The sequence below is a fragment of the Globicephala melas genome, chromosome 16 (genome assembly GCF_963455315.2).
Source record: "Globicephala melas chromosome 16, mGloMel1.2, whole genome shotgun sequence".
Classification (NCBI taxonomy): Eukaryota; Metazoa; Chordata; class Mammalia; order Artiodactyla; family Delphinidae; genus Globicephala; species Globicephala melas.
In genome coordinates, this window is record NC_083329.1 from 75,885,619 (window position 1) to 75,898,685 (window position 13,067).

The 13,067-nt window shown below is 39.7% G+C and overlaps 2 protein-coding genes across 2 annotated transcripts in view; one reads left to right on the forward strand and one right to left on the reverse strand.

The window, feature by feature from the left end:
* ZP4 (zona pellucida glycoprotein 4) overlaps positions 1-13,067 on the forward strand; it is a 111,823-nt gene that overhangs the window by 88,521 nt on the left and 10,235 nt on the right. The gene's annotated exons all lie outside the window — the stretch shown is intronic.
* Positions 1-13,067, reverse strand: part of RYR2 (ryanodine receptor 2) — a 721,218-nt gene that overhangs the window by 14,935 nt on the left and 693,216 nt on the right. The window contains exons 99-100 of the mRNA XM_060286446.1: positions 11,314-11,448; positions 1,280-1,436 (exon numbers count right to left, since the gene is read on the reverse strand). Coding sequence (XP_060142429.1) covers positions 1,280-1,436; positions 11,314-11,448 — 292 coding nt within the window. The remainder of the gene's footprint in view (positions 1-1,279; positions 1,437-11,313; positions 11,449-13,067) is intronic.

Sequence of the window (13,067 nt, forward strand, 5' to 3'; positions counted from 1 at the left end):
TACGAGGGCAGCAGCGTTCTCTCTTTGGGGGGCAGACATACATGCAGTTCCCAGGGCACATACATACTGCCTGAAAAGGGGTTTAAACATGATGTGACAGCAGGAATAACCTTGGGTTACCTTGGCATCAAGAAATGGTATGTTACTACCTGCTTCACGCCAAGAAGGAGCAATGGCGACTGATGGTCATAAAGTACAGAAAATGCCACTAATAAGATTGTCAAGTGCTAATTTGCAAATCAAACGTGCCCATATTAACTGTGAGGAATTTTTCTCAAATCATTTTTTTCGCAAGTTCATCATCAATAAACTTTCCCTAGCATTATTAACTGCAGCAGTCAGCAACTAACGGCTTCCTGCTGCCTTGTTCCCATTTCTCCTGTGACTTGCCGGGCTGTATGTTTTTTTCCAAGTGCTTTATATGACTTTGCCCTCTTGTAAACACATTATTGTTACACTCAATAAAGACATAAAGGAAGGGTTATGAATCCTTTAAACGTGTTCCTGTACTTTACTGATAAAAGGGTATCATTTTCTTGCCTGTGGAATTTAGAGGATAATGTCCCATTTATAGACATTTAATTCAAGCTAGGATAAATGTGTAAGCAGAAAAAGACAACATGAGTGATTTTTCTGAGGGAAAAAAAGTTACCTTGGAATAAAAGGAGAGGAAAAAACTACCCGCTCCAAGTTCCCTTGGAGTAAAAGGAAGATCGAATGGGTCAACGTGGCACGGTGGCTGCACGTGACGGCTCTGGGTCCAGACCCTGTGCCTTTGGATTCCAGCCCTGACACTTTTCAGCTGTACACTTCAGCCAAGTTTCTTAGACTTACTATGGCTCAGTTTCGTCAGATGTGAAGAACAGCATTCTGCTCCCAGGGCACACGGAACAGACATCATTTTTAAAGAAATCTTTTCAATAACCCATGGCTTAGAGCTTTATATAATTTCCATGTGATAGACCCAAAGAGGCTAAATGGCTCACCCACCACCAGTTGTAAAGGTCATCAGCGGCAGGGCAGGAAATCAGACCCAGGAAAGTGCTCTTTCCATTCTGTTCTTTGAAAGGAGGCCAGAGAAACCTGTAGCCATCTCCCGGCCAGAGCAGGGTCCCTTGCTTCTTTGTTTTTCCCTCTACAGATTTCCAATGAAGAAACACTGAACGGAAGAGTTCCATTTGGCTTTTCTAAGGAACACCTGACATTCTTACCCCGTCTTTAATGTTAGCTTCAACAATATGTAGGTCAAATTCCAGATCTTCTTGAGGATGATGCTTACCTTGTATTATGGCCAAGAGAATGACAATTACAAAGAAGAAGAAGGTGATATCAAAGATGATTCGATAGATCTCATACTCATCGCCGGCTGGGTCTTCGATTTCATCACCGATACCCCCTCCGGCACGTACCCCGACATACATGTGGAACATATAGCACTGGAAAAGAGAGGAATGGCTTCACTTCCTGGAGGACCACTGCCCATTTTTATACTCAACACACCTAAGATTGTCTCTCTTGTTCCTAATCTTCACTGTGGAAATGATGAGCATCTTTGCCTTCTACATCACCTCTTTTTGTTTCAGTATTTGTAATTGTGATGCAAACACTTGGCTCTTACATTCTGCTGTCTTTTATAGTTATTTTTTTGTTTTTTGTTTTTTGGGTTTTTTTGCGGTGCACGGGCCTCTCACTGTTGTGGCCTCTCCTGCTGTGGAGCACAGGCTCCGGACGCGCAAGCTCAGCGGCCATGGCTCACGGGCCCAGCCACTCCGTGGCATGTGGGATCTTCCCGGACCGGGGCACGAACCCATGTCCCCTGCATCGGCAGGCGGACTCTCAACCACTGCGCCACCAGGGAAGCCCTCTGCTGTCTTTTAAACAAAACTCTGTGCTGCATACTCTGCTTAGCGCCAGCTGTCATACTTTGCGGGAAATGAAAAATACCTCACTAGCATCAGGCATAAGGTTATCCCATTAGGATCACAGTAAGGGCCACAAAACTATATTTAATTGCACTGTTCAGTTTTTTTGTGAGCATAACAGACAAAGGAATGGGGAAGTAAAAGTCCATTGTATAACTGGATGGAATGTTAGAAATTAAGTGAGGAAAAAACCAGACGTAACACTTACCATCCTCTCATCTATCACATTGGAATATAATGCGAAAAATTTTTAACTTTAATGTCTAGAATAAAGAAAAATGAGAGAGGCAGGGAAGAACTAGCAGCTCATTGTTTAAACTTTAAAGCAACCGACAACATGTACAGCTGCAAGTGTCCATTGCCAAAAAAGAGGGGTGCAGTAAAGCGCTTTGGGGCAGGGTTTCTCAGCCTCAAAATCATTAACATTTTAGGCCAGATAATTCTTTGTTGTCTGTCTTATGAGGTCTGTCTTATGCACTGTAGTATATGTTAGAAGGATCTCTGGCCTCTACTCACTAGATGCCAGTAGCGCCCCACTCCACAGACAATCAAAAATGTCTGCAGACATTGCCAAGTGTCCTCTGGGGGGAGCAACATCAGGACCACTGGATTAAGCATCTAGGGTTTTATCTTTATTTAGGATAAGTCCACACTCTCCATTCCAGGCCCTCTGATTTAGCCCTACTTCCCCTCTCTAAATTCCCCTCTCCTAAGCACCGCCCTCTCCTCTACCCATGCCTCCTCCAAATACAGTATTCCTGATTCTAGATCTTTGCCCGCATATTCTCCTCATCTTGCAATATTCTTTCCCATTTGTATCCCATTAGAACCTACTCATCCTTCAGAACCTCAATGAATAATCTTTCTTCCATGAGCCCTCCTCAGACTGTTCGAGAAACTCTCATTTACCCAACTGATGTCACCCATCAATGCAAAACAAAAAACTCACTGTCTGCCTTAACCCTAACGAACAGGGCAAAGACCTCGAAACAGCATCTTCACTCAGTGAGACACCGCACTCCTCTGGTTCTCTCCTACATTTCTGGTCATTCCTTCTCAGCCCCCTTGGCTGGTTCTTCCTCATCTCCCTATCTCTTCATGAGCTAATGCCCAGGATTGGGTTCTCTGACTTTTTGTTTCTTTTAGGACACTCCCTTGGGGAACTTTTCCAGTTTCATGCTTAAATATCATCTGTGCTAATTACTTCAAAAAATTTCTATTTACATCTTGGGTCTCTTTCCTGAATTCCAGACTTGTATCTCCAACTTATTTTTTCATTTGATGTTTTATGATCTATCTCACTCCACTAGAATTAGTCCCATTATAAGAAGAATTACTTGGGTTACTACTCTATCATCAGTGCCTAAATAATGTCCAGCACATGATAGGTACTCAAAAATCACTTGTGGGATGGGATGACTGAGGAGTGAAAAGTTATGACTGGTCAGCTGTTCTCATGGAGAATGGCTCAAATAGACCTCAGATTCTCAGGTCATTTTAAAGAACATAAAGTTCAGGCAAAGAATAGGCAGCAAGATGATACCAAAATGCTCATAGTTCAACAGCCAATTGCTGATAGGAAACTTCTTGTATTCTGCATCTAAGTCAGATGCCTGGAATTTAATGAACAGAATTAAATAAAGGTTGGGTCACTTAGGCAATAGCAGTGAAAGCAAAAATAAACGAATGGCATCTAATCAAACTTATAAGCTTTTGCTCAACAAAGGAAACCAGAAGCAAAACAAAAAGGAAACCATAAGCAAAACATGGACTGGCAGAAAATATGTGCAAATCATGTGACTGATAAGGGCTTAAGTTCCAAAATATACAAACAGCTCATACAATTCAATAAGAAAAAAACAAACCACCCAATCGAATAATGGGCAGAAGACCTAAATAGACATTTCTCCAAAGACAACATACAGCTGGCCAAAAGGCACACGAAAAGATGCTCATTATCACTAATTATTAGAGAAATGCATATCAAGACTACAGTGGGGTACTGCCTCACACTGGTCAGAATAGCCATCATTAAAAAAATCTTATCAATACAAATAACAAATGCTGGAGAGGGTGTGGAGAAAAGGGAACCCTCCTACACTGTTGGTGGGAATGTAAATTTGTACAACCATTATGGAGAACAGTATGAAGGTTCCTTAAAAAATAAAAATAGAGTTGCCATATGATCCAGCAATTCCACTCCTGAGCATATACCCAGACAAAACTGTAATTCATACAGATACATGCATCCCCATGTTCACTGCAGCACTATTTACAATAGCCAAGACATGGAAATAACCTAAAAGTCCATTGACGGATGGATAAAGAAGATGTGGTATACACACACACACACACACACACACACACACACACTGGAATATTACTCAGCCATAAAAAGAATGAAATAATGCCATCTGCAGCAATATGGATGCAACTAGAGATTGTCATACTAAGCTAAATAAGTCAGAAAAAGAAAGACAAATACCACATGATATCACTTATATGTGGAATCTAAAATATGACACAAATGAACATATCTACAAAACAGAAACAGACTCACAGACATAGAGAACAGACTTGTGGTTGCCAAGGCTGGGGGAGTTGGAGGAGGGATGGATTGGGAGTTTGGGATTAGCAGATGCAAACTATTATATATATAGGATGGATAAACAACAAGGTCCTACTGTATAGCACAGGGAACTATATTCAATATCCTGTGATAAACCGTAATGGAAAAAAATACAAAAAGAATATATACATATGTATAACGGAATCACTGTGCTGTACAGCAAAAATTAATGCAACATTGTGAATCAACTATACTTCAATAAAATTAAAAAAAAAAAGATTGGGTCACTCAGAAAAGAGGTTGGTCAGTCTGGGATGCAATAAGCAAAGAGCATCACCCCAGAACTGTTCTGCAGCCCAGGGGAGGGGTCTCTCTTACAGAGAGGCCAGGATAGTCCTATTTTACAGACAGCCTGATGAGACCAATGGTGCCTAAACTTAATCCTGCATCCACATCTCCTGGAGGCTTAAACATTCTGGATTCCTGGTACCACGTACTGAATCAATCTTTAGAAATAAAAATTTGAAGACATTTTAAAAAAGCCCTCAGGACATGGCATTACTTTCTTAGAACTGTTTGTCTAAAACAGTGCTTGAAACTGTAAATGGTGGATCTGTGGGTAGAGAAAGTTTTATTTTCCCTGTATATTCTTGCATACTGTTGGAATTAGTTTTTACCACATGCATTTCTTATTTTTATTAAGAAAAATTGGGGGTTATATGTTTTTCTCTAAATCTGTCCACACATGTGATTAACTGTGGCTACAGGAAATAGAATTATTATTGCAGCTGCCTGCTCTTTACTTAGTGAACTAACATAGGCCATCCTTTCCTAGCTTTCCCATTCTTAGCTTTGTTTGTAAAACTCCCCCTGCCCCCTTTGGCTGGCGACTTAATTTGGACAATCTACCTGGCTGTGGTCTGGCATTTCTCCATGTCAAATTCTGGCCCTTTGACTCCCCACACTAATAGCCATAGTGGGCCAACAGTGGATCACTGCAGTTCCCTGTTCAGGTCCTGGAATGCCCTAGCTCTCCAAGCCCGCTTATTTGACATGTATGTGACTAAGATGGTCTAGCTAATTCCTCTTGCTAATTCCTGCTGACCAAGACTTTTGGATTATAATTTGGCTCCCCACATAGAGTTTTTCTATAGAGAAGAGACTATCAACTTGTTGCTTGAACTTTTAATGAGTAGAAAGTTGGTACTCTGACTGATACATCTGACTCTTAGGAGTCTGGTTAATGTGAGTCTGTCCTCAGGCAAATGATTCACTTTTACTTTCTAGACTGTAAAGTTGAAAACAAGACCATGGAATGAGGCTAAATTACCAAAGTAAATGTCTCCTTTTTAGATCTCTCATCAGCCACTTGGCCTCTCCTGGCAATATGTGCATCTCACTGCTCGCCTTCATTCTATGATAGCACTAAGAATTTTGAGGAGGGGATTCCACCATATTTCATTAAAATGAAACATGGTCATGCTGTGAAAAGAGAGGTAGAGTTTTGTGGATGTGCTTAGTTAGGCTTAATAAGATACCAAAGTGAAAAAGAATACAATGCACAGTTCACCAGTGGGATTCTGATGTTGATTTTCCCAACCTTCTCCTTCATTATCAGAAGTTCTCACCAGAGGTAGCAGGGCCATGGCTGCTGTGGTGGAGTAGGAGGAAATGGGGTGACCAGCCACTCACAGGAGGCGGCAGCCTGTCAGATTACCATTCTGCGCCTGAAAAGGGAAGTCCTTTCATCTACCTTCCTTTTCAGAGAATCAGACTCAACCTGATCATAAGAGCTGGAGGAGCGATGCTGGGCAGCAAAAAGTGACACCGCTTTCTTCCGAGAACCTGAGTAATGAGGGAGGAAGGTGCCTGGTGCTACAGAAACGGGGACAGGGCACTTGCTAATTCTCAAGATTTAACGTTCTGTGACATTCCCCCCATCCACCTCCTAAACATACATTCCGGGGTTAATCATTGTTTATGCTGCCTTTAGGGGACACTGAAGAGTAACAGTTTCTAGGGACTGGTGAAGATCCTTATAAGATCTTTACCTTGGCAAAAAAAAAAAAAAAAAAAAAGGCGGGTGTGGGGAGAGAAACAGACACAGGGAGAGAAAAAGAGATAGAGGTTGAACTAGAGAGAAACAGATTATTCATTGAGAAGATGGGGTAAAGTAAGTACTTTAGAACAACTACTTAAGCAGGTTACTTCCCTAGGAGCACACTTTTTAGCTCAACCACCTGGAAAGCTTTTTCCAAAATACACAGGTCTTGATACCTTTCCTACAGTTTCTGACTCAAGGGATCTGGGGTTGGTCTTGAAGAGCTGTGGGTTTACAGAGAGTTTTCCTGGTGATTCCTCTGGGCATTTGAGGCTGAAAACCACTCCTTTTGAGATGGATGCTCTTATATATGCCACGTCAGTCTCCCTGGCTCTCTAGCTGCAATCAGCTTTTTGCCCGGGACTTGAAAACTTTAGATTACTTTTCAATTTCTTCTCCTACATTCTTGGTGAAGAGGTTCAAATTCTATCAGGTTATGGCTGGATTAATTAGATTCTCTGGCTCAAAACACCGTGATTCCAAATAAATAAGTAAGTAAAGAAAGAAGAAAAGAAATTTAAGTATGAATCATCACTGACTCTGCAAAACTGCAGCTACAGTGCCACCTGCTGTAAGTTATGAAACACTGGCAGTGAATTGCGTCCCCCAGAAAACCTACAATGTTCTCTGAGACCTGAAGAAACAACCTGAAACAGTAAATGCGATGGGAACTCAGGATGACAGCAATAAAATACGACGTGAGTGAGGAAAACCTATCTCAGATGAGAATACTAGACTTCACTCTTTGAAAAAGAAATGCTAAGGAGACTGGCATAAAGAAAGGATTCTCAGGCTTCCCTGGTGGCGCAGTGGTTGAGAGTCCGCCTGCCGATGCAGGGGACACGGGTTCATGCCCCGGTCCGGGAAGATCCCACATGCCACGGAGCGGCTGGGCCCGTAAGCCATGGCCGCTGAGCCTGTGCGTCCGGAGCCTGTGCGCCGCAACAGGAGAGGCCACAGCAGTGAGAGGCCTGCGTACCGCAAAAAAAAAAAAAAGGATTGTCTTTGGGGAATTAAAACAATGAAATCTGACCACCTGCTACTCCATAATTCTGTCTTGCTAGCTGTTTGGTTTTACTAAGCCTCCGCTTTTAATGAGCATTACTGTCAGTGATTACTTACATTTTAAGTGGCTGTGGCTTCTTCAAAATCTCCCTACACAAGCATTAGTAAGAGGCAATTAAAAGGGGTTTTTACATCTAAAATTGAAAGGTTAACCTAGGTAATGTGGCCTCTGACACAACAGTTGTTAACAACAATCAGCTGGAAATGGACTGTGCAAAGTACACAGACTCCTGTCTGGTTCGACTGATTGACAGCAGTACATAATTATGAAAGAGGTAGGAGCCGAGGTGTAGTCTGCATCCTGGAACTGACTTTTCTTTTTCAAGAAAGAAATACCTAAGATGCAAACTTATGATGCCTCCAACCTCACCTCAGCCAAAGGCAAGATCTGTTCATTGTTATTTGTAGAGACAGAAATACCTACAACAGAGCTGGTCAGAGGTAGTCTCACCCATATAGACAGAAATTCCTGAAACTGAACAAAATCCTGGCTGTCGCTCAGTCCCAAGCCCACAGATGAAAACATCAAGAAGCCAATTTCCTCATCCTAAAGTGAGGCAAGCTTCTCTACCTTCTTTATACATTTCCCTGTCATTGGGTAAAATCAACCAGGTAAAGGCAGTGGTCTTCCTAACCCACCTCGTGTTCAAATAATGCATGGATTCTTCTCCTAATAAATCCACTGACAAAATTAACAAGAGCAGTGGAAACATCCTGAGAGCAAGATGCAACATGTAGTCATATAAAAACACTACTAGGGCAAATTGAACAGGGTCAGATACGACTCATGATGTGAGAGTGAGAGACCAGGATATTTTGGGGGGTCATACTGTGGTAGGAGAGGTGAATCCAAGTCACACATTGTTCCCAGCGTGTAACCCAGGCCACTGCATGTCACCATCTGAAACCCTCCCTACTTTCCAGCAATCTTGAGCGGTTCACTGAGCATCACACCCTCTGGGAATGAACAGGACAACTTTCTGACCTGAGGCTGGTGAATTTTGAGATTTAGACCCATTGGGGTGATTCTCCTGGAATATAAATGAATCTCCCCGGAGTCAGTGTAGGCACAAGTGCCTACCGTTAGCCCTTACTGACCCTCCTTTGCGCCTTGTTGCCTCCTCCAGCCCTCTGCTCCCCTCTCTGCATCCGGCCAGCCACTCCCCCAAGTCTTCAGGGTCATGGGACAGAGAGACAAGGTGGTATTAAAGGCAGCACACAGAAGAGGAGATGAAGGATCTCTAAAGTACCTTCCTCACTGGGCCTAGAATGGTAGGGTATGGATGTGGGGAAGCAGCGAGGGGGTGGCAAAGTGTCCCCTGTTAGTGACTCTGGTGGAGGTTACTACTAGTGACCGGTCAGTCTCCCGGCGCACAAGTTTTCTCTCTCCTTGACTTGTGGTCCTACTTCCTGTATGAACTCTTGTTAAAAGTTTCTTATGTATTCTTCCAGAAAAATAGTATGTGTATTCTAGCATATCTATTATATACATTCTAGCATATGTGTGTGTATCTTCTTGTACAGTTAGGATCCTTTTGATCTTTATTTTTCCCACTTAAGTATAATTTGTATGTCTTTCCATATCAGCACATACAGATTTCTCTACTATTTTAAAAAGCTACATATTTTCCATTATATGGATTTACCATAATTTATTTAATCAAGACTCTATAGATGATAATTTATATTATTTTCAATTTGTTATAGCAGCTAATGTCCTTGAATATAGCGAGGCATATTTGTGAATAAACAGGTCAGTTACTAGCAATGGAACTGACAAGTCAAAGGGTAAGTACACTTAAAAATTCAATAGCTATTATAAAATTTCTCTCAAATTGTTGTGTTACTTTAAATTCCCAACAGTGTTCATGAAGGTGCCAGCTTTTCAATCAATTCAGTAACTCTGGGTATTAACAAACTAAGATTTTGCAAACCTGATAGGTAAAGGTGGCAACTGATGGCTTTGGTTTGCCCTTTTTAAAGTATCAATATGATAGAGGCTGAGCATCTTTCCATATTTATAAGCTGATTCAACTTATTTTATAGTGAACTGTCTAGTCATATAATTTGCTTATTTTTCTATTGGCTTGTTATTTCTTCTCTCAGTTGTGACAAAGACTTTGTAAATTAAAGAAACTGGCCCTTTGTTATAGTGTTCAGTATATTTTTGCTAGCTTGTCATCTGCATTTAAGATTTTCCTTATAGTTATTCCTTTTTAAAATAATTTTTTATGCTTACATGGATCCTAGGTTTTATGTCATATTCAGAAAGACCTCTCCCCATTAAAAAATTGTTGTTATGGGGCTTCCCTGGTGGTGCAGTGGTTAAGAATCTGCCTGCCAATGGAGGGGACACGGGTTCGAGCCCTGGTCCGGGAAGATCCCACATGCCGCGGAGCAACTAAGCCCATGTGCCACAACTACTTAGCCTGTGCTCTAGAGCCCACGCGCCACAACTACTGAAGCCCGTGCTCCTAGAGCGCGTGCTCCGCAACGAGAGGCCACGGCAATGAGATGCCCACGCACCGCAACGAAGAGCAGCCCCCGCTTGCTGCAACTAAAGAAAGCCCGCGGGCAGCATCGAAGACCCGACACAGCAAGCAAGCAATAAATAAATAAATAAATAATGTTATTATTTCACAAGTCAAATCCTAACTTTCATTTTTCTCTTTCTTTTTTCACTGAAAGATTTATTTCATTTGGAATTTATTTTGATGTAAAGAACTTGGTTGGCATCCACTTTTAGCAGTTTCCTCCTAACAGCATGTTCATGGTACCAATACCACTTATTGAATTATTTTTCATTTCATAATTTCTAAGGCCACTTTTATCATACTTGTAATTTCCATGTGTATCTGAATCTCTTTCTAGACTGTATTCCATTGATCTGTCATTCTCTAGTACAAAAACTGTCTTAATTACTAGTCTTTGTAATATTAGTAGGTCTTTGTCACTACTCCTTTGAGATGTTTATTTTTTCTAGAGCAATTTTAGCATCATTATGTCCATCTCTTTTTACACCAGCCCCAACTGTATAGGTATCTCAATTTGGAGCTCACTGAAGGATTCATCTCTTTCCAGCTAGAGGTTAAATATTTTGTCTAATTTTCCCCTTCACAGTCTAGCATCTCATATATGGTAATTTCTGATTTGTCATATTAGAGATGCAGGTTATAGAAGAGTGATGAAGCAATATGAAATCTTTAACATCTGTTGATTTTAAAACCAAGACTAAAAGGGTAATTTAACCCAGGATACTCAATATAAAAGAGATATTTTTGGATTTCAGTAATTTCAGTTCAAGTCACTAAGGTGAACAAATACCTAAACCTTCTACAAGGAAATAATTTTACCTGCTCTCCTAGAATATATGAACAACAGGCTAAAGTGTTTACATTAATCCTTCCAGTTCTAAGGACTTTACTCAGGATTCTACTAATTATCAGGCTGATGCAGTAGATGTGCAAAATTGGCAGAAACAGTCCTTCATGTTCCACAAAAAATGAAAATCGTCAATTCTTTAAAAAGCCACACAACTTTCTGCCGTGTACACTATTTTCTATTTTTCACTGTTAAAGAATGACTACACAATTCCTTGGGTTGAAGAAGCAGGAGAAGTTTTTTCATTCATAGGAGATCAAAGTGTATGAACTTACCGTTAGCATGTCATCACATTTCATGTCTGGTGTATCGCCATCTTCACTTTTATTGTAGAATTTTCGGAAAAAATTGAATGCCACGACAGTATATAGGTATACGACAACAGCTAATAAGCCAACGGTTAATACAAGCTGGAAAGCAATGTGACATTGAACATGTATTAGAAATATAAGTCAGTGGATTTACTGACTAAAAGCTAATGGAATCCACACCTCATACCTTTCTTATACCCCCAGTGGGGAAATCTATTTTCATAGTCGCTATATTTTATAAAGTTGCCAGTTTATTTTATGTAAAACTTGACTACTTAATTGGCTAATAAATGCATACAATAACATGAATAAAACTCTGATTTAGTTTCATATCCAAATTGATATTAATAATATTAATAAGCAGCTTAATATGTTCATGTTTCTATCATCTAAGTATTTGGTAGTAGATACTACATTAAACACATTCTCTCTTTTTATAAGTTCTATTCCCTTTAAATAATTTACATTCCTAACAAAAACTCTCTCATTTTTGTTATGATAGTAAGAGGGGTTGTAAATCACGTTTTCTTTCAATCATATCCTAAAACGAAATAGGAATTGTTTCTAACATCTGGAAATGCACGACTGTTAATAATATGTATCATAAATATTTAAAAAACTAAAACTAAGAAGTCTGGCTTTGTTAACATAAACCAATGATCAAAGGGAAAGACACTTTAATAACTAATAAATAACACTATTTTGAAGGCAAATTTTCTCAACGTATAAATAAAAGTCACAGTTTGAAAGGTCTTTTTTCAGCTCTATGTAATCTTTTTTAAATTCCAAACTATACTTTACATAATGTATATATATGCATATATATGTATGTATATATAAACATATATTTTATAGAATATATATGTGAATATACATAGAATTTGTATATGAATATGTATATTTTTAAAATATGACGTTCACCAAGGTGGTAAAAATATATTTCTGGTTCTATCCCAGAAGTTCTAAACACACTAAAATGCATTATTTTTTATGTCTACTTCCTCTGATTACAACATACCCCTGGTGTTCTTAACCGTGGCAGCATATACTAAGTCTTTTAAAAATCACTTCATAATTATCTGGAAAAAACATGTTGTCTTAATAGAGGGCTTAACTCACTTCTATAAATTAAGTATAAGGCCACTGTAAATTTCTGTGTGTTTTACCTATAAGGGCTATTTAAGCTCTATATATCTTTGCAAATGAAAATTTGATACCTCAAAAAGAGAAGGAATAAAGTTTAGAAATAAAAGTTTAGAAATTGAGAGTAGTGCCAGATGTTTTGTGTGCAAATACTCCACAGATTTAGCATCTCCAGTTCTTCGAACATACTGGGAGCTCAAAACCAATTTACTAATTGACCGATGAATATGCATAGTACACTTTTTGTCACCGGACTCATGACGTGCCATGCATATCATACTCATATTCAGAAACTAGAGTGACATATATAAGAACATTGTGCTGAAGTTTAGAAAAGTGAAGGTCATGATAATGCGAACTTAACCGTGGACACAGTTCAAGGTTTTGGGAAGGGCACTGATTTTAAAATACGCTGGATTATAAAATTCTGGAAAATAAGGACTCTCATTCTAAATAACTAACAGAATGTGTTACCTCCCACTGGACACTTGATAAATAGAGAATGAATTGAGAAGTTTATTAATGAAAGTTTTAACATTACAAATGGGTTGTATTAGAACATAAGCTGACTATCT